Source organism: Uranotaenia lowii, chromosome 1 (assembly GCF_029784155.1).
Source record: "Uranotaenia lowii strain MFRU-FL chromosome 1, ASM2978415v1, whole genome shotgun sequence".
Taxonomy (NCBI): Eukaryota; Metazoa; Arthropoda; class Insecta; order Diptera; family Culicidae; genus Uranotaenia; species Uranotaenia lowii.
In genome coordinates this window covers 90,258,086-90,280,031 of record NC_073691.1, presented here as the reverse complement: position 1 = coordinate 90,280,031, position 21,946 = coordinate 90,258,086, and the positions used below count along the sequence as shown (strand labels likewise).

Sequence of the window (21,946 nt, the reverse complement as noted above, 5' to 3'; positions counted from 1 at the left end):
ATTGTGTGCACCATATTCACCCACTGTCTAACGGCCAAACCAAGCCGAGACAGAGACGATCGAGTCGTAAGGAGGTACTGGACTGGGTCACCACTATACTGAGCGCTACATGAGCAGACAGACTTAGTTGCGTGCGCGTCACACGCCTCAGTCTTTCTGTCGCGTCACCTCACCATACAGTGGTAGCCGAAGGTACTGGCCGTGGCCGCGCGCGTCGTCCGTGTTGAACACGGCTGAGAATTTGTAGCGACTATAAAAACAAATTTACTAAATTTTCTATCAGTCAGTTACGGCGGATCGACTGCGGTGGTTAGACTCATCCAGAGGTAGCGAACTGACCAACTGGAGTGGCCGGTCGGAAGGATTCTTTACCTGGTATCCTTCTATTCTACTTCCGTTCCCTTCTAAATGGACTGATTTCCTAAAGTGATTGTATCCGGTGAAAGTGATCACTTCAATTTTAAGTGTGAATTGTGTGATTATCGAAACCCTCCAGGGAGTGTGTGAAAAACAAAATTTTCGAAAAAATTAATAACCTGGAACGTGACAGGAAGTTACAATCAAAATGTCTGCAACGGTGGCTCAGGTGAATGATATGGCAAAAGCCAATATTGCCTCCCCGATGAATGTGTTTTATTTCTTGCTGGCTCCTGCAATACTTTTATGGATCATCTATTGGCGTCTATCTCGTCGGCACATGATCCAACTAGCCGAAAAGATACCAGGACCTCCGGGAATCCCGATCCTGGGCAATGCTCTGGAGTTGATAGGAACCTCCCACAGTAAGTATGAAATGACACCTCAACGAGTGGAAGAAGTCTTATCATGGAACGTATTTGAAAAACTCTTAAAACAAAGACAATACAATAACGGACACCAGTGAATGGAAGTGAAAAATGTGCGAACTTTCAGTGTTAAACGATTTCGGATATCGATTTGATAAAATCACACAAAAAAAAAACTAAATGGTTAATCAGTTCTTATTCTGTTTCTGGATTACAATTCTGAGCGATGTTATTATTTTCTGATTACAAATTAAATTCTGAATTCTGCAATCTGATTCAGCATTCTAAATGCTGAATTTAAAAGTTTGATTTTAAATTACTAAATTATTCTGTTACTGAACACTGCATCTGAATCAGAATTTTCAATTTTGTATACTGATTTCAATTTCCGACTCCAAATTTCGATAGTAAATCTGAGTTCTGAATTCTGATTATTACTTTCGTTATACCATTTAATTTTTAACTCAGAATTCTAATTTTAAATCTTGATTTTCGGTTCCTCATTTGAAATCCTCATAAGAAATCCTATTTATGATTTTTTCCTGTGTTCTGCTGTTATAATCCGATATTGACATCGGAATTTCTGAATTTTAAATTAAAATTCTGAATTCAAATTCAGACTTCTGGTTCTGAATTTAAATAATTGAATTCTGATTTTTTTTTTATTTTAGATGTTTTGATTTCAAAATTTTATGCTGTATTTTGATTCCAAATTTCGAATCACGATGTGACTTGAATTATTATTTCATACTCTAATTGACTATCCCACACCCAATTTAGCTTTAAACTTCTGAGTGACCTATGATTAAAACACCTAATTTTCGATTTTGAACATCAATTTTTAATTAGAAAAAAAATTTAATCTTTTTATTCATATTTTAAACGATTTACTTGCAATACATGGTACGATTTTCATATTTATGAACCCAATTTGGTATTTTAATGTTTTTTATGAATTCTTATTCTTCTGAGTTCAAATTTTAAACTGATTCTGAATTTTGAACACTCAGGCTGAATCTTGAATATGAAATTCTAAATTGATTCTAAACTCCCATCAATACTGATTCTGAATTTAGGTTATGATTCTAAAATATTATTTTGAATTCTAATTCCGACTTCTGTTTTTGAGTTTTAAAATTCAGATTTTTTAATATTCATACGCGAAAAATCACCTACGGCTATTGAGACCTTATATTAGTTGCAATTCAAATATATATAGTGATTTTTTAGCTTCAAATTTTTAATCTGAGAATATTCTATCTTCCAATCTACTTCTCAATTCTGATTCTGAATCCTCAATCCAGTATACTGATTCAAAATCGTAAATTCGAGCTCTACATTATTATTCATCTTACGGAATCGGGATGTTGATGGAAATATTACTTTACGTTCGGATTGTCAGATCTATGAGGTTTTGCTGGGTAATTTTTGAATTTACAGGAATTCTCAACCCTTTACAAGCTTGCTCTCGACTGTTTTGAAACATACATACTTCAGGCATTGGCATACAGCATACAACGTCACATTTCTTGTGATACTAATTGTGTTTCTTGTGTTGGCTGTAGGGGGAGTGAGTTGACTTGAACCCTGAGATTACTTAATTCATCGGCTCTTTACATCTCGTAGTCGGAATCATCTATAAAATGTTAAAAAATGTGACAAATGAAGAAAACTCGTTACAAAAACCCGAATTATGCTTTTTTATGAGTTTTACTACCATTTTATTTATTAAGAATCAGTTCATAACGGTCAAGGGTAACATAAATTTACGTACAAAGTCAGCATAGATTGACAAAAATTGCAACAGAAAAGGAGTATGTTTTTCAAGCTGCTAATAATATTATTTCATTTCATAAATTCTAGCAAAAATGACAAAGCTTGTATGAAAAGATCTTGAAAAAGTGTTTTTCAACATTTTTACAAGATTCATAAATAATCATTGCCTAGATCTTAGGAAAAGTAAATAGTTCCACTCAAGATTAGTTTTCGGCTTATTCCGCTCGAGATCATTTACCCAATAAAGCTGAAGATCTCGAAACCGTCGATAGTTCGAATTCAGCATCTTCGTTGCCTCCAAATACCAAAGCATTACTTCCGCCAATGCATCAGAACATTATCCAGATGTGATTAGTCGTTCTGTGGAACATGATAATAATATTAAGCATGAGATGTAGCACGATGGAGTTTCAGCGTCTTTCAGGACTGTATCTCGTTAGATATTATCAGAGGGCGTCTTACATCAATTCAACAAAAGTTAATTAACATAGTACCGAAAACCGTTCAAGAAGTAGACATTCAGTTTAATGTGATAAATAATGAAAAACTAGGAAGATTGTAATAAATTCCAATAATGATTCCTCATTCTAAAATGGCTATGATACATTTTCGACTACAGCTATTTATTCGTCAAGTATAAATCCACGATGAAAGTTTAGCCGCAGTGATTCTCTGGATCGAAGAGTTCTCCGTTGATTTTTTCTAGTATAGCAGGAGCCCCAATTTCACCCTACAAGTTTTTTGCGACTTAACTAAGACGCCGTTCTCGAGGTACGACCAAGGTTGCTGAAATCTCAGAAAAATCTATAATTTCACAAAATTTTGAGCCAATTATCATCACAGAATCTGTATCACAGAACACTAAATTTTAGAAATATTCAAAAAAATTCAAATTTTTTGACGTCTTTTTCAAAGTTCAATTTTTTATGTCGATAGCAGTTATAGATTATTATCTTCCAACTGGAAAAATATGATAACATTGGTAATGTTAATTTATTTATCTTAAGTAGAATGTAAAAAAGACTTGACATGACTTTCGAATAAAATTCATGAAAAAAGCATCACAGAAACCCGTCACAGGATATTTAGGTATGTGTAATGTAAAGTAACTTCGTCAATCGATTGGACTTTTCTAAGTGGCTGGAAATGACTTATTTTACACACAGAAATCACAAAACTTAGAAATAGAAGCATTTTGAAGAATTGAAATCAAAGTATTGGAAATGTAAGCTACTATTTTGCTTGCTTGAACTGTTTTGGATTTCAGTGTACAATCATATGTGGTCATCGACCAAGAATATAGCGCCTTTACTCGCTCTAGAAAATAAAAAATGAGAAACAGAAAATATTATTATTACTTCACAAAACCTTCCGAGGTCTGTTTAGAGCTCGAGAGGTTCTTTCAAAAATTTCATTTAATTTCACATTGATTTAAGTAAATATTTTTTAGTATTAAAATTAAGTTTCCTCGAACCACAATTGAAAAATACACACTTTAGTTTTGTAACTGATCTTCAAGAACCTTCAACAAAGTTTCAAAATGGATACATGTCAATTCTCAAGGATACTTAGCTTTGCGGGGCTTCAATATACAACCCTCAGTTATTTTTCAAAGAAAATAATCTCCATTCGAAAATCAAGAGTAGTTGCAGTTCATCACAAAAAACACTTCACAGATAGTATAAAGGGTGATACGGTCAAAATTTGGCCAAGGGAGAACGCGTGTAAATCGGTGAAATTGTTTATTTAAAAAATCAAATTAAATTTCTTATTCAAGTTTAGTTAGTATAAAATTCAGGAAAAATATTCAGTTAGGCTTCCGCCTTTCCAAATCCGAATTGCCGGGCCTTACGCTTAACCCCTGCCATCAGATTTTGTACCGTCACCTTGTCCACCTTCTTTGCCGCAGAAAGCCAGTTTGCCTTGAACTGCTGCTCGTCCTTAGCAGTTTTTTTGGTCTTCTTTAGGTTCCGCTTGACAATAGCCCAGTATTTCTCAATTGGGCGAAGCTCTGGCGTGTTGGGAGGGTTCTTGTCCTTGGGAACCATCTGCACGTTGTTGGTGGCGTACCACTCCATGGCCTTTTTACCGTAATGGAGAGATGCCAAATCCAGCCAAAACAGTACGGAACAGCTATGAAAATGCTGCTTTTCAAGCCACAGGTACAGATGGCTTGCCAAACCAGATATTTCTTTGCAAACTTTGATAATTTCATGTGTTTGAAAATATCTGCTACCTTTCCCCTTCCTTTTGCCGTATAAAACTCCTGTCCCGGAAGCCGCTTGTAGTCGGCTTTGACGTAGGTTTCGTCGTCCATTACCACACAGTCAAACTTCGTCAGCATCGTCGTGTGCAGCCTCCGGGATCGCGCTTTGGCCGTCGTATTTTGTTTATCATCGCGATTTGGAGTCACTACCTTCTTGTAAGTCGATAGTCCGGTTCGTTTTTTGGCTCGATGCACGGTTGTAGACGATACACCCAGCTTATTTGTGGCATCTCGGAGAGAGAGGTTAGGGTTTCGCTTGAAACTACCGGCAACTCTCTTTGTCGTCTCAGCGGCTTCCGGTTTTCGATTTCCCCCCGATCCAGACTTCCTGGCTGTCGACAAACGTTCCCCAAACACTTCAATTACATTTGTAACGGTTGATTTGGCAACTTTTAGCGATTTTTCCAGCTTTGCGTGCGAGTAGCTCGGATTTTCGCGAAGCGCGAGCAAAATTTTGATACGCTGCTCTTCTTCCTTGGACGGCATTTTGACAACTGAAGAGTAAATTCCAAAAATCAGAATATGAGCAACATTCTACACACACCTTCAAAATGAGGGGTGTTCAGGTTTTTTAAATGCAAAATTGAAAGAAATACGTCAAGTTGGTATTGACCAAATTTTGACCGTATCACCCTTTAGCATTATTTTCACCCAAACCACGAAAACATATTTTGCTTTTCGAGCTACTACGGGCTTCAACTGGAAACGAGCTTGTGCTCAAACATTTTACTATATCCGATTCCTTGTAACAAGCCCACTTTCTTAGAGCAAGTTCACTGGTGTTGGGAAAAAGTGGTAGAAATTTGGAAAATTTTACCATGCAAAAATGTGTTCAAGATCTTTGGGCGTTGTATTTTTTACAGTACTGTGTTGTGTACTGAGCTATTTTTGCATCGCAGCATGCGAAAATAGAACACGTGTTGTAAAAAAAATTGAAAGCCGAACTGAATTTAGGATCTTGAAAATATTGTTGAATGGTAGAGTTTTCAATATGTGCCACAAGTGTCGAAATTTATACCAATTTTTCCCAACACCAGTGAACTTTTTTTTTTTTTTTTTTAAATATGTCTTTATTTGTATCAAATCATCATTACACTTATATTACATTATTGCATTAAACTAGGTGTTCAGCTCAATAATGAACTGTTCATAGCCCTATAAGTAACTAGATTATAAAAATTTATTTATAAGATTTAAATTTGCTGAGCGCAATCAAGTTTTTAATGTAGGAGAACATCCTGTAATAGCAAAAATATTTTATACTTAAAACTAAACACTATCTTAAAATTAAACTAAACATAAAGAGAACGAATCTCTGCGATGGAAGACTGCATCGATTTGCCTCTGAAGTTGGAGATGATTTTGTTGGCCATCTCTTCGATCGATTCAATGCCCGCAATCCGATGAAGATCTTCGGTGCTGTGCCAAGGTGGAAGCCGCAAAATCATTTTCAGAACCTTGTTCTGAATCCTCTGGATGGCTTTCTTCCTCGTCGCGCAGCAGCTAGACCAAATCGGAACTGCATACATGATCGCTGGTCGGAAAACTTGTTTGTAGATGAGCATTTTATTTCGCAGACACAACCGGGATTTCCTGTTGATGAGAGAATAAAGAGATTTAGTGTATTTATTACATTTAGATTGAATATCTTCAATGTGATTTTTAAAAGTAAGATTCCGATCAAGTGTAAGTCCCAAGTACTTCACGTGATCAGACCATTCTAATGAAACCCCATTAAAAGTTATGGAATGATTTTCATTAGGTTTTAAAAAATTTGCTCTTGGCTTATGGGGAAATAAAATAAGTTGAGTTTTGGAAGCGTTAGGAGAAATTTTCCACATTTTCAAGTAATTCAAAAAGGAATTTAAATTTTGTTGCAATCTACTGCGTACCACCCGTAAATTTCGACCTTTGGCTGAAAGCAAAGTGTCATCAGCAAATAATCTTCTACCTTTTCCTTCTGGTACATCAGGAAGATCAGAAGTAAAAATATTATATAAAATTGGCCCAAGTATACTACCCTGAGGGACACCAGCTCTAATGGGTGTCCTTTCAGAGCATGAATTTTGATAGCTTACTTGTAAGGTTCGGCTAGTCAAATAATTTTGAATAATTTTGGTGAGATATACAGGAAAATCAAATCGAGCTAATTTAGCTACTAAACCTTTGTGCCAAACACTGTCAAAAGCTTTTTCAATATCAAGAAGAGCAACACCAGTTGAATAACCTTCAGATTTGCTAGCGTTAATCATATTAGTTACACTCAAAAGTTGATGTGTAGTAGAATGTCCATGACGAAAACCAAATTGTTCATCAGGGAAAATAGAATTCTGATTAATGTGAATCATCATTCTATTCAAAATAACTCTCTCAAATAGTTTACTTAAAGAAGAAAGCAAACTAATTGGTCGATAACTTGAAGGCTCTGAAGCACTTTTTCCAGGTTTCAAAATTGGAGTTATTTTGGCATTTTTCCATTTATTGGGAAAATAAGCCAAATGAAAACATTTGTTGAAGATTTTAACTAAAAAATTTAAAGTGCTTTCAGGCAACTTTTTAATAAGAATATAGAAAATCCCATCTTCCCCTGGAGCTTTCATATTTTTAAATTTTTTGAAAATCAATTTAAGTTCATCAATATTTGTCTCACAAGAACTTTCAAACACATTTTGCTTGGAAAGAATATCATCAAATTCTAGGGAAATTTGAGCATCAATTGGACTTACAACGTTTAAATTAAAATCATGAGCAGACTCAAATTGTTGGGCTAATTTTTGAGCTTTTTCTGAATTAGTTAAAAGAAGTTTATCCCCATCTTTCAAAGTAGGAATTGGCTTCTGGGGCTTTTTCAAAATTTTAGTTAATTTCCAAAATGGCGTTGAGTAGGGTTTTATATCCTCTACTGCTTTAGCAAAATTTTCATTACGAATGAAATTTAAACGACGTTTGATCTCTTTTTGAAGGTCGCAATAAATTAATTTCAAATAAGGATCCCTAGTACGTTGATATTGGCGTCGACGAATGTTTTTCAGTCGTATCAAAAACTGAAGATCATCATCAATTAAAGGTTGATTAAATTTATGTTTAACTTTAGGTATTGAAGCGGCTCTAGCATTGACTATTGAAGTTGTCAAATTTTCTACAGCCAAATCAATATCTTCTATTGAATTCAATGGAACGTTTACATCTAAATTACGTTCAATAAAATTCATATATCGCTCCCAGTTAGCCTTTTGAAAATTAAAAGTTGATTTTAAAGGGTTTTCAATGGGACTTTGAGATATAGAAAATGTTACTGGAAGGTGGTCTGAATCGAGGTCCGCATGAGTAACTAATTGACTACAATGCTCGCCTAAATCCGTTAGAACCAAATCAATTGTGGAGGGATTTCTAATTGAAGAAAAACAAGTATGCCCATTAGGATATTCAACAGTATAATAACCTGCAGAGCAGTCATTAAACAAAATATTCCCATTTGAATTTGATGAAATATTATTCCAAGATCGGTGTTTTGCATTAAAGTCACCAATAATAAAAAATTTAGATTTATTTCTGGTGAGTTTTTGTAAATCTCCCTTCAAAAAATTTTTCTGTTCACCGCTACATTGGAAAGGCAAATATGCGGCAACAATTATAATTTTCCCCATAGAAGTTTCTAATTCAATTCCAATTGTTTCTAAGACTTTTGTATTGAAAGAAGGAAGAAGTCTAAATTTGAGACGACTATTGATGACAATAGCTACACCCCCACCTTGTCGATCAAGTCGATCATTTCGTAAAATTTTAAAGAAAGCATTGCTTTTCAAGTTATTGTCTGGCTTTAAAAAAGTTTCAGTGATGGCAGCAATATGTATGTTTTGAGTTTTCAAAAATAAAAAGAATTCATCTTGGTTAGCCAGCAAAGATCTAGCATTCCAATTCATAATGTTTAAACATCTATTTGGATCCATGAGGGAATCGTAAAGTCATAATAATTTTGTTAGCATAATTAAAAGAAGTTTGGAAAGCTTCAAACATTGAATTTGCTTTCAACATAAGTTGCATCATTTCCATTAAATTTTGATGCAAAAATTTTAATTTTTCCTCAGTAATCTCACCCAAATCAACAAAATTGTTAGGATCAGAAAATGAAGGAGAAGAACAAGTATTTGAATTTCGGGGATTTTCCCAAGCCTTCGCATGAACGTTGAGACTTGGTTTTTTCCCATTTTTATTAGTTAAACCTGAAGAGGGAATCCCATTTTCAACCACCTCTGAGAACGATAAACAACGAGTCTGTGGCGCAGAATCAGCCCAGGTAACATTAAAATCACTTCGGGTATTACCCAGCCGTGATTCCAATGTCGACCGAGGCTGACCGCGAACAGGCAGGTTGTTTGCCGGCCCGACGTGTGAAGACGAAAAAGAGGAAGGAGGAGAAGAAACTTTTCTGGAAACTTTGGGATTTTTCCTAGAAGCAATAATTTTTGCCCTGATGGGACAATCTAGCGAATTCGAGGAGTGATTACCTGCGCAATTCGCACACTTAAAAAATTCTGTTTTTGGCTTATCACCACCAAAAAGGCATTTAGATTTTTCATGATCGAATGAGCCGCAAAACATGCATCTGGCATTCATTCTACAATTTTTAGTGCCATGACAAAAAGCTTGACAACGACGACATTGCGTAATGTTTTGTAAAAAATTGGTAGAAGATTTACGAAAAGGTTCGAATTTGACTCGACAATGAAACATAAGACGAGCCTTTTCAAGAATTTGCAGATTATTAACCTGATCCTTTTTAAAATGGATCAAATAAAGTTCAGGAGCAAAACCAACACTACTGGTATTATTCGTGTTGGTTATTTTCCTCATTTGAATTACTTGAATTGGAGAAAAACCTAACAAAGAATTTAATTCATTTGTGATCTCATCCGGTGTCTGATCGCCGGTGAGACCACGAAGTACAACTTTAAAAGGACGATCACCTCTAGTGTCGTACGTAAAAAATTGGTGTTTTTTATTATTCAAATAATTTAAAACCTTTTGAAAATCATTAAAAGATTCCGCCAATATACGAGCAGTTCCCCTTCGACCGATCTGAAAAGAAATCTTCACATCCTTGACGGAAGTGACGATTTCTTTTCGAAAGGCATTGAAGTCAGGAATCGTGACCGTTATTGGTGGAATCTTTTCGTTTTTAAGAGTATAAGAAGAAGAAGGTTTCTTAGTACTCTTATCAGAATTAAATATAAATATTTCCTCATCACCAATGTTATGAAGGACATCGAATGAATTGGAAATTTCAACTTTTTTGGCAGATGGCCCTGGATTAGGTTCAGCAATCCGTTTTCTTCCGGCCCTTGAGCCGGCCGAAGACTTCCCCATGCTGGAAAGAAAAGAGAAAATATGAATAAAAGAAAATGAAAATAATTTTAGCACTGAAAAGTGCTGATTGAAATACAGGTAAGGAAAAAATAAATAATGTAAAATGTTCCTGCAGGTACACAGCAACGATACGATGCTCCGGCGTACGTGTTGACGGCTCAACGGTACAGATGGAAGTGAGACACCAGTGAACTTGCTCTTACGTAGCACAAGGTGTTTTTATTTTTTCCAAATCCCAGTAGGTACGCTGTAACCCAAACGTCGCCTAGGTTGCATAGTTGTTAAAATAACCGACTATGAAAAGATCTAATCCTGTTCTTTCAAGATCGTGTTTAAAATTCTTCTTCCAACCACACAGCACAAATTGTTTTATTCACTCCTAGAACCCGTGTAAATTTTTAAATTAAAATTGTTTTCTCATTTTCAACCACAACACTAAAAAGTAAAACTCCGACCAGAGTTTCCTTCACAATATTTGGGGTCAGGTTCCCAGCAGAGCTCCAGAAAGTACAAATTAAACACCAGAGAAACGCTAACAATCCTTTTAAAACATTTTCGTATTTATCACCAAAAAACACAAATTTCCGAAAAATATCACGAGCGGAAAAAACGCGTATGGTTGCTGTTGCTCAACGCCTACTTCTTCCCCGTCACAGAATATTTAGGTTAAATTACAGAAATTCAGATTTTTTTTTCGTCAAAAAACAGATTTTTTTCGGCAACCTTGGGTGCGACCGCAGAAGTGAGCATGATAGCACTATCAAACAATAAGGATCTTTAAACTCCTTACCAAACTTCATGATAAAGCCAATGATTCTGTTTGCTTTATGAAGGTTGCCAGATTGCCCGGTTTTATCCGGGTTTGCCCGGATATTTAATACTTAATTTAAAAACAGTCCGGCCCGGATTTCATTGGAAAATACCCGGAATTTGCCCGGATTTATTCACTTTATTTGACAAATTAAACACACATAAAAACAACAAACACCTCCAAAAAGAAATTTTTTGAGCAAGTTTTATAAAAATAATCATGAAAGGTTTTTTGGAAGCCTAAAATACGGTTCAAAATCTATCGATGAGTTTCGATGAAAAACAATTTTTTTTTTCATGTTTTTCTCTTGATTTTTGTTGAGGAATTTCAGAGTTTTGACTAAAATTGCCCGGATATTGCCCGGATTTATGGTCGTTAATTTGAAATCGAATGCCCGGATTTTGCCAGGTTTTTATATAAAAATTGCCTGGTTTGTCCGGCCCCGATACGTGCTGAAAAAAATCTGGCAACCTTTAGCAATAGTGTCAGTTTACTGTCTAGCATCCATCACACCAAGATCTTTAATCGATGCCACACTTTCTAAGCAGAAATTTTCAATAGGATAGTACCAGTTAAACGGCGTCGTATCGAATAAAAGATTTAACGGATTTTTGTGGAACATTCTGTCAAAAAGTTTCTTCGACACCACATAACAAACATTTTGCTCAAAAGTTGTTTCGAAATTTGCAGTCTTTAACGGATTTGATTTCCATCCATATTTTCAAGTCATCTGCTTTTAACATGCTGCATTTTGGGAGTAGAGCGAAGCACACGTCATTGAAGTAGGTACACTGCAAATAATAGTGGATAGTTAAAAAACCAACTTAAAAAAATCGAAAACACACATATAGGATCTCAGGGAAACTTCATGTTTTCTTTGAAGAGATCTAAATTCTACTAAAGACTAAAGACTAAAGTACTAAGTATGTATGCCGTGACCGAAACTCGATCTCATGACCTCTGGTTTAGAAGACTGCTCGCTTTCGACAGATAGGAAGTTGTTGTTTTTTTTTAAACTGTAAAAACAAGTAAAAAATTTCTGATTTTTTAAACCAGTCTGGCGAGATAAAAATCGCAGATATTTAGATGTGAAGAAAAATATAGTTCAACTATTTCTCGTGTAACAATGATGAATTTGCTTATCTTATTGCATAAAGAGTGTATTCGAAAAACATCACTTTGTTTTGTTAATAACTTTTGAATGCATGAATGTTTACATGTACAAAATTTGATGATAACCTGTCATGTGGTTTTGAGATAGTGTCCAATTCCGAAACTCATTGGCATTTTTTTTTTGACAGAATCCCCGTTGGAGACCTAAAAATAGCGTGTAATGTACAATTCGACCAAAATTAATGTAATAAATCGTTCAAAGTCTAAAAATCTCCAACAGTGTGCTAAAATTTTAATGAACGTGAAGATGATTGAATCCATGAAGGAATTTATCAAGAGTAGGTAGAGGTTGAACAAGTGCTATCCAAAAATTTATATTGGAGAAGAGATAAAAAATTAAAATTCTGACTGGTTCGTCTACCTGAATGGTAAACAGATTTGACATGATTTATACAAGGTAAAAAAGTTGCCTACCGGTGAAATAAACAAAATACGGTGGTCAAATCGTGCACAAAATATTTGGACCGCATTCGGGGAGATGTTTTAAAAATAAATCATAATGGACAGTCAAATGAACTAAGTAGCGGGCAGGTTTCCAGACACAAAATCTAGCTTGGATGATCCGGAGATAAACAAGAAACAAATGATAAAATTTATGTCTAGTACTTGAGGTGGCTGACGATCTGGCAAATCAGTCAGTGTTGCACAACGATTGACACTTTGTATTGTTTTTGTATTTATTTATCTTGTAAATTAAGACGAAATCTTATTTATGTTGTAAAACACAGGTTTGTTCTGATTTTCATTTAAACTAACTTACTACACAAAGTTTCTGATGATATTGATATACTCTTACTATCTTTACCGATTGTTACTTGCATGCAAATCTTATTAGTTTGTTATATGATTTTAATCGCCGTTATTTGTGTGATTATAATTTTAATGGCATGTGCGGTGGAATGAAAACTAGAGAGAATTTATTTTATAGAAATTTGAAAGAAAGGTGGATAGACAGGCATTAGTGCGCCAATAGGAGAAAGCTTGATAGGTGTTGAAATTTTAGGCTAGAGGGCATGTTGATGAGAAGCTCAGAAAGAGAATTCCCATGTATAGCGAGCCCAGTGGTTTGAGAGCGTGTTTTTACGCACACTTCGCTATACATGGGAATTCTCTTTCTGAGTTTCTCATGTATAGTTAGCTAGTGTAGAGCAAAGGCGGGAGCAATTCATGGGAGCTTTTCATCAACATGCCCTCTAGCCTAAAATTTCAACACCTATCAAGCTTTCTCCTATTGGCGCACTCATGCCTGTCTATCCACCTTTCTTTCAAATTTCTATAAAATAAATTCTCTCTAGTTTTCATTCCGCCGCACATGCCATTAAAATTATAATCAAATCTTATTAGTGCAGCTTTCTTGAATTCTGATCTCGATTTTAAGGATTTTAATTGGGTAGGAGAGATGTCTCGAACGATAAACGAACTGTTGTTATAAACTGAAAAATTCGATGGGATAACAAAAATTGATAATTCTAGAATTTCTCACAGGAACAAATAAACTTTTAATATAATGTGGGCCTCCGCTATAAATTAATCTGTCGAATACAACGCAAGATTTTCATTTGTTAAAAGTTTTTTTATCGGAGGGACATTCGATCAGCATTTTTTGAAGCTGGGAAACACTTGAGAACCTAGACAAGTTGTAAACGTAACGAACTCATGAATTTGATGCTACACGAAGTCTGTTCATAGATAGTCCTTACAGAGCAGTTTAAACAAGTGAAGTCTGCATAAATGAGCAAGGGATATATATAGCTTTTGAACAGTTTTAACTTAGTGTCAACCTCAATGTGTCTTGTGGTAATGATTGATCTTTTTGCACATAGTCTATTCCTGTCCCACAATTCACGGTCAAAATAATCCCAAAGCTTTTAGCATGGATTGTAAACGCAATTTAGAACTTGTCAAGATTAGTGTTAGAGCTTTGGTACTCCTATTTGGACGACTAAATAATAATGCTTTAGTTTTTGCTAGGTTTATAGACAAAACATTCAAGCGCGACGCAATTCTTCGTAAATCATCATTTATTCTATTGCTAACTACGACTATTCAGAACAGAAATAGATTTGTAAATCATCAGCAAACATGTAGAGAATCGGACCTAGAGTAGATTCTTGAGGAACGCCTGATTCGATAGGTGAAGAAAATTTGGATTCAAATTTTTCAACAATTTTTTTCAAGCAAGGTATGTTGGTTAATAAAGTCCAAAATTTGTTTATTTTACTCATTTTTAAAGGCACTGGACAGTTTAAGAGAAACATGAGATATCGGAGAAAGAATGAACTTAAGCTGTAAATATCATGAATTTTTCGAAAAAGATACAATGGCTCATCAACGGGACTTGAACCCGCAATTTCCGATTTCAGCTAGGAAGCCGTACCAAGACGAATTCAGAACATTAGATTCAGTTTTTTTTACTTATTTTTGTAATATTTTTCAAATAGAACTAAGTTAACTCATTGGTCTTACAATAGTAATACTGTGAATATTGTTTTTTTTGGAATTTGTATAACCTTAACTTTTTTTTCCACTTTAAGGGAAGTTCAGATGAATTGACAATAGTAAGTAATAAAAAGATGATTTAAAACCGGGGATATACAAGGAAGAACTATTATTACAAATTTGATTGGAATGTTGAATCAAAGCAATCGAAAGATTCCTTTTCATTAAACCACGGTAAATGAAAAGTTTATATACCGATATTTCCATAGCAACTTATTACCTCCTTCAGTGAGCGTTTTCGATTGATTAAAAAGGAGTTGAATTAAAATCTTTCGATTGCTTTGATTCAGTTGAATCATTCAACCAAGTAGGCTCACAACACAACAGATTGGAATGTTATCGAGTCCAATAGCATTGGACATTGGACTGAATTGAAACCACTGTATAGAAAATTTTATATTCATGAAAACCATTTGATGTACGGGGTATAACAATTTATTGATCATTATCAGATGTAGAATTGGATCAAAAATAGTGATTTACATCTGTAGCAGAAAAATTCTGTGACATTTGAGGCCTTCTCAGTATTGCCTCCAGACCATAATTCTTCAAATAATCCCAAAACTTTTTAACAAGTAAGTTCATACATATAAGCGCAATCTTTTAAATGTTTTTCTATCATCAATCGATTTCGATCGCTTCCTCAATTGAACCATGTTTTAATACGATATTGTTTAAACTTCAGTGAAAAATGAGTGTCAAGCAAAGAAAGCAGAAACAAATTCAATATTTCTACAAGCATATCAGGAGTTTCTATACTGAACTCATGAAAAAAAAATGAATTCAAATGATGTCATTATTGCAACCACAAGCGTTACTCAACTTTTTTTTTCATTTCAACTTAGAAAAAAAAAGATACCTAGAGAAAGTTTCTTAAAAAGCCTCACCAATATCTTCAAGATTTATCAAGATTCTCATATGAGTATGAATCCTACTGGAAAGTACCAGTTTATGAAACACTCAAACACTTAACGCTTGCATACAAAATGTAGCTCGTCACTTTCTGTTCTATTCTGTTAAGTTGTTTATCCATATGTGTATGTTTCCTAAGACTCCAAGTGCCCATCACTGCAGACGTATCATTGCCTTAGATTACCATAATCTCAATCTGCCGAGAGCTCATCGTCGATGACCTGATTTAGCAACCATGAGAATGGGTGAATGACGATTACTTACCAACTCAAATCAACCAAGATGTATGAAGCTAAGAGTAACCGCCATTCAAAGACAAAAGCGTTCCTCTCCTAAACGGGAAGACATAATTCACTCCTGCACAAACAATCAAACATAATAGAGGAAAAGTAAAGTTGATTGACCGTGCTGCCACTTGTCTTTACCCCCCAAAGCAAAAGCATATCATATTCTGACTAATCCAGTACATACATACCTACATATGTATGTTGAAACTTGAGGACATCTTTAGGTTTCCACCACTTTAAGCGTCCCAATTTAAAACATTTAAATACACGCGCTTGATCATTGCGTCAAATAACGTAACATTCGCACCTTTTTCATTCCGTTAAACTTGAATAAAATAGTTAGATGAAAGAGTCACGTTGAAGCCATTCGAATATCCACGTAAGAAGATAATTACAAATCGTAAATTTTTGCCTGGAGATACATACCACAACACGCAATTTCTTCGGCCGAGACCCATTTCAGCTATAGATTACTCAACTAACTATTAATGTACGTTTTTGTTTCTCTTGATAACTTTTGCAGCCGTCTTCAAAAACATCATCGAGAAGGGAAGGGACTTCGACCAGGTCATCAAGATTTGGATCGGTCCCAAGCTGATCGTGTTCCTGGTCGATCCCAGGGACGTTGAGCTGCTCCTCAGCAGTCACGTGTACATCGACAAATCGCCCGAGTACAGATTCTTCAAGCCATGGCTCGGAAATGGACTGCTCATCAGCACAGGTAAGAGACATATGTCAGTAAATTTGTTCAGAGAGGAAAAGTTACAGAGATTCCACGTAGAAAAATGAAATTCCTTCAATCTTATCTGTGAAAAAACAGACTGTCTAGGAGGAAGTTATGATCCTTTTAATGAATTTTGAAGTAGCTGCCAAAGAAAAAAAAATAAACAAAAACAAAGCAGCTAGAGGGAAACCAACTGCATGTTAAGATATATCGAACTCAAATTAGGGGAAAGTGTTCCTATATGCGCATATTGGGTAATATGCGCATACAGCCGATTGACGATATGGCTGGAGATTCATCATATCTAATTAGTGTAGTTTGAGGGTAATACGCTTTTCACACATGGCATAAAAAAATTAAATTATTATATAAAGTCGAAAAAATTTAAAAATTCATACAAGATTTTTGTCAGTTTTGTTATAATATATTGAACTTTAATTATTGTGCATACAGATTCTGTGAACAAAAATTTTAGTGGTTTTTCTTTCTAATTCATCTGGAAATCGGAAATTCAACAAATCGAAGCTTTTGGCAAAGTTGTAAATGATAAGATATTGGAATAAGAGACAGGTTCTGAATGCCCATATCAAGGCAGGTTAAATGCCTATATCAAGAAAAATAGATTAGTCTTATAAATATTTTACTTTCTATCATTTAAACATGAAATCTACGCTCAAATCACGATCTTACAGCGAAAAAAGAAGAACTTCCTACTGATCCGATAAAAATACAATATGAACAAAATATTACCCTGAAATATGGCCATATGGCATACTTAACTATGTTTCATGCAAAAGAACTAGTGATGTAAAAAATTTCACCAAAATTTCGGCCTTGACGTATGCTTAACATCCGTTTCTACCATTTTCAATTAATTAATATCCAAATATTGCAAGTGGTAATGAAATAAAGCTAAAAACATAAATATGCGCATTTAGCCCGCCAGTTTCGAAAATCGGCTATTTTGACTTCTTTTATTATAAAATTATTTTCAAAAAAACTGTAAGAGATTTTAACAGAAAAATTTCACTAACGTATATAAAACAGATGTCCGCTCATGTGCATATAGTTTTCAGACTCCTATCTTTAGGAGTATAGGAGAAAATGAGTGCTTTCCTTAATATGCGCATATAGCCTTCCTCTCCCCTACTCCAAATTACTGAGTCAAAACAGATCAAAACCCCAAGTCAGCTATACTAAACGTAATGTTAGTGACTGACAAGTAATCTGATGTCCTTCAGTATTTCGTAATGATCAGCAGTTTTCCAACAAATTTATGCTATTTGAAAGCTTTGTTTCTGGAATAAACTGGGTTTAATTTGTTGATCGACCCACAGACCCATGTTCAGTACCGTTTAAATATCGTTAGATATTGGTAGCAAGCTCACTGCAATTTCAGTTTTGAGCTTCCAGTACGTTTTTCTCTGATATGTTTTAGGCGGCATCCATAAATTACGTAACGCAAAAATGCTCTTTTTTTAACCCCTCCCCCCCCCCCCGTATGTCACAAATCGTAACGCTTCGACATACCCCCCTATAAAAATTACGTAACGCTGACAATTACACCCCCCCCCCAACTTCCCATGATTTTCTGTTCCTTTAGACACTGATTTTCGAAGGTAATCTATATATATAAAAAGGAATTTCTGTATGTTTGTTTGTTTGTTTGTTTGTCCTCTATAGACTCAGCCTTGAAACCTGAAATTTGGCATGGATGCTCATTAGGACCAGGAAGGATGAAAAATGTTTTCAGATTTTCGGATGACCCCTTCTGAAGGGGGTCGTCCATAGAACACAAATATTGTTTTCGCGATATTGATGTTACTTTTCGTCGGATCGTGTTGAAAATTTGCACATGAGTGTTTTGAAAGACGAGGAATCGATTTCAGGTGTCAAGTTTTGTGTAAGGGGTCAGCCAAAGGGGTCGTCCATATTAACTGTTCACTGTTTTTGCGATATTGATGTTATTATACATCGTATTCAGATGAAAATTGGTACTTGATAGTTTTGAGTGACGTGCAATCGATTTGAGGTTTCAAATTCAGATAAATAGGCCGGCAGAAGGGGTCGTCCATATGAAATTTTCAGTATCTTAGTGATATTGATGTTTTTATACATCGGATTGGGGTGAAAATTTGCACATAGGAGTTATTAGGGACAAACAACTGATTTCACTTATCCAAACTAAAATCAGGGGTCGGCCAAAGGGGTCGTCCATATTAACTATTCACTATTGATGCGATATTGTCGTTATTATACATCGAATTCAGACGAAAATTGGTACACGAGAGTTTTGAGAGATGAGCAATGGATTTCAGGTATTAAATTCAGTGTAAGGGGCCGGCAAAGGGGGCCGTCCATATAAACCTATCAATATTTTTGCAATATCGTCGTTATTTGACATCGGATTGGGATGAAAATTTGCACACGGTAGTTTTAAGGGACGAGCAACCGATTTCAGATGTCAAATGTTTTGCCAGGGGTCGACGAAATAGGTCGCCCATATAAATTAGTTTTTCACTGTTTTTAGCAATATTGACGTTATTATACAATGGATTGCTTTGAAAATTTGCACACGGGAGTTTTGAGGGAAGGGCAATCGATTTCAGTCATCAAAGATTGTATAAGAGCCCCCCGAAAGGGGTTTAATTTTTGACAATAATTGCATTTTTATGCAATGATCGAGTCGAAATTTATACACGTGGTTTTTTGGCACGGTCAAAGGATTTTTGATTTCAAATTTAGTTGCAGACGACAGACAAAGTGATCGACCAATATTTTTGCAATTATTACTTAACAATGAATTCAGAAGTGCATCTGGAAAATGCTGGGCAATTGGCTTTCATACAAACTGTTCATGACATATTCCAAGTTGAAAGCGAAACGGAGTTCGTATGGGATCAGCTAGTATATAATATAACATAATTTTTTTTAACGTTCTTTAAAACGGAATTGTTATCCATTCAAATCGCTTCTTTAGTACTCATTGATGATAACTCTCTGATAAAGTAAATTAATTGTCTTACTACGAGTTGCTCTGTGCTTGTTAACTGGTGATCTACCTTGTTTACTTTATTTTTTTCAAGCAGCATAACTTGTTATGCAAAATATTCTCCATTTGGTAATATTCGTCGGAATAATCAAAACAGCTGATCGGAATAATCAAAATCATTTGAGGAAAAAATAGTAAAATTTCCATCTTAAGGATGGATTGAGTTCTTGGGAGTAAATGTACCAAATATTCGGTTTTCCAATGGTTAATTCACGGGATATACACGTTTAGTCTAGCTTAGAATCTTTAAATAGGAATGATTACAAATCAGTTTCAATCTTGTTAAAGCTAACAAATTTTGAGCTGATTTTGGTTTGCTTATCATTCAAATTGCTGCAATTAAACTGATTTTTTTAGAAACAAAATCGTTACGTAACGATGAGCATACCTCCCCCCCTCCCCTATGTCACAATTCGTAACGCTAGAGCTTACTCCCTCCCCCCCTAGGAGTCTTACGTAATTTATGGATGCCCCCTTATTTATCTTGTCTACTTAATCTGAATCAACCATCATCGCCACACCTATAGTGTCTTCGGGACATTTTACCTACATTCAAAGCACTTCAAAATGAGCTTTTGATAAAAATGATTCAAACACCTAGCAGTGAGATAGAAAAATATATTTTTTGTAATTTTCATTTTAGAGCAATTATGACCTTCGCAAGTTTTTAGATTGTTAAAAATGTAGCAATTTTGTTCAAAACGTCAACACCGTAGAAGCTAACCCAAAAAAGTTAGGAGGGTTAAAAATAAAAAAATATTTTTTATTTAAAATTTTCAGTTTTTTAACGATATCTTTTCAGGCCGAGCTTATTCAAGCAAAGTATGTTTGAAAGAGTTTTGAGTCACTCAAACAGTCACTCGAACAGTTTTGTGGAACACATATAATAAAAATATTCAAACTGAAACAAGTTAGGTTGGAAAAACTATGAAAAAAAACAGCTGTTTTCGAACACCTGTATCTTTCTAGTTCGGATGAGTTCGGTTCATTTTTTGGTTGCATTAGAATCAGGCAGATTTCACCGTTATAAAAACATGGAATTCAGTATCATACGCTTTTTGTTTAAATTCTACAGATGGATTTTTGAAAAAAGACTAACATGTTAGATTGAGTCGATTTGGAGTCATTTTTGAATTTCTTAAACCCTGGGGTCTGAAAAGCTTCGTTTCGGTTTAATACTCATCCATGATTTTTTTGTAGAGTTTTTAAGTAAAGCTTACTTGTTTATCTAATAAGATACAAAGTTACGGTCTTGAACAAAGTTGTTTGGCGGAAAATTTCCTTTATAGAATTTATAAATTGGCACAAAAACCATTTGCAGGCTCGGTTCCACATAAGAAACATAAAGGATGTTGATTTTTCAGCACAAAATATTCAATTTTCCCATACAAACCTAAAAGTACAAATTTACGCATGTATACATTCAAGATACTTAAAAATTCTGCAAAAAATGATGGGCGAGTTTTTAATCAAAACGAAACTTTTTAGACCTCAGGATTTGAGGAATTCAAAAATGACTCCAAATTGACTCAGTCTATTAACATGTGCCAAACTATATGATTTCCAAAAAAACGCCATCTGGATCTAACCTTGCAAAAGGTGTTTTGAGTGTAAAATTGGACGCATTTTCGCTTGATGCCCTTCATCGAAGGCTTTACAGTGTCATCCGGTACCAGTTTCTCAGTTTTTTTTTTTCATTTTCTTTACATGTCCTTCTCGCCTTTGACTGTTTTCTTACTCTTCCGAAGTTCCCGCTTCATTATTGCCCAGTACTGCTCAACCGGGCGCAGCTCCGGACAGTTTGGTGGGTTCCTGTCCTTTCGAACAAAATGGACAGAATTGGTCTCATACTACTCCAGGACACTTTTAGAATAGTGGCATGATGCTAAATCTGGTCAAAATAGCGGAGCTTCGTCGTGCTGCTGCAAGAACGGCAAAAGGCGCTTCTCGAGGCACACAAATTGGTAGATCTGTTTACTGATTTACTGTGCCCTTTGTCACGAAAGCTCATTCCTCAGTCCGCAAAAGCAGATGGCCTGCTAACAAAATATTTGAAAGCAACTTCGACATTTTCTTCTTCTTAAATTTGTTACCAACTTCAAAATTGCTCTTGCCGGTGAAAAATTCCAACCTCGGAATTTACTTAAGATCGGCTTTTCTATACGTTTCGTCGTCCATCACACAGCAGCCATATTTTGTCAGCATCTTAGCCGTCGATTGTTGCCGCTCATCGAGGTTTGAGAAGTTCTGTACCTTGTTTGTATGTAGTCCAGTGCTCTTCTTTGCATTCTGGA

The 21,946-nt window shown here is 35.2% G+C and overlaps 1 protein-coding gene across 1 annotated transcript in view; it reads left to right on the top strand.

The window, feature by feature from the left end:
- Positions 1 to 260: 260 nt before the first annotated feature.
- The window catches only part of LOC129749539 (cytochrome P450 4g15), a 38,239-nt gene continuing 16,553 nt past the window's right edge, over positions 261 to 21,946 (top strand). The window contains exons 1-2 of the mRNA XM_055744525.1: positions 261 to 782; positions 16,400 to 16,597. Coding sequence (XP_055600500.1) covers positions 566 to 782; positions 16,400 to 16,597 — 415 coding nt within the window. The 5' untranslated portion in view covers positions 261 to 565. The remainder of the gene's footprint in view (positions 783 to 16,399; positions 16,598 to 21,946) is intronic.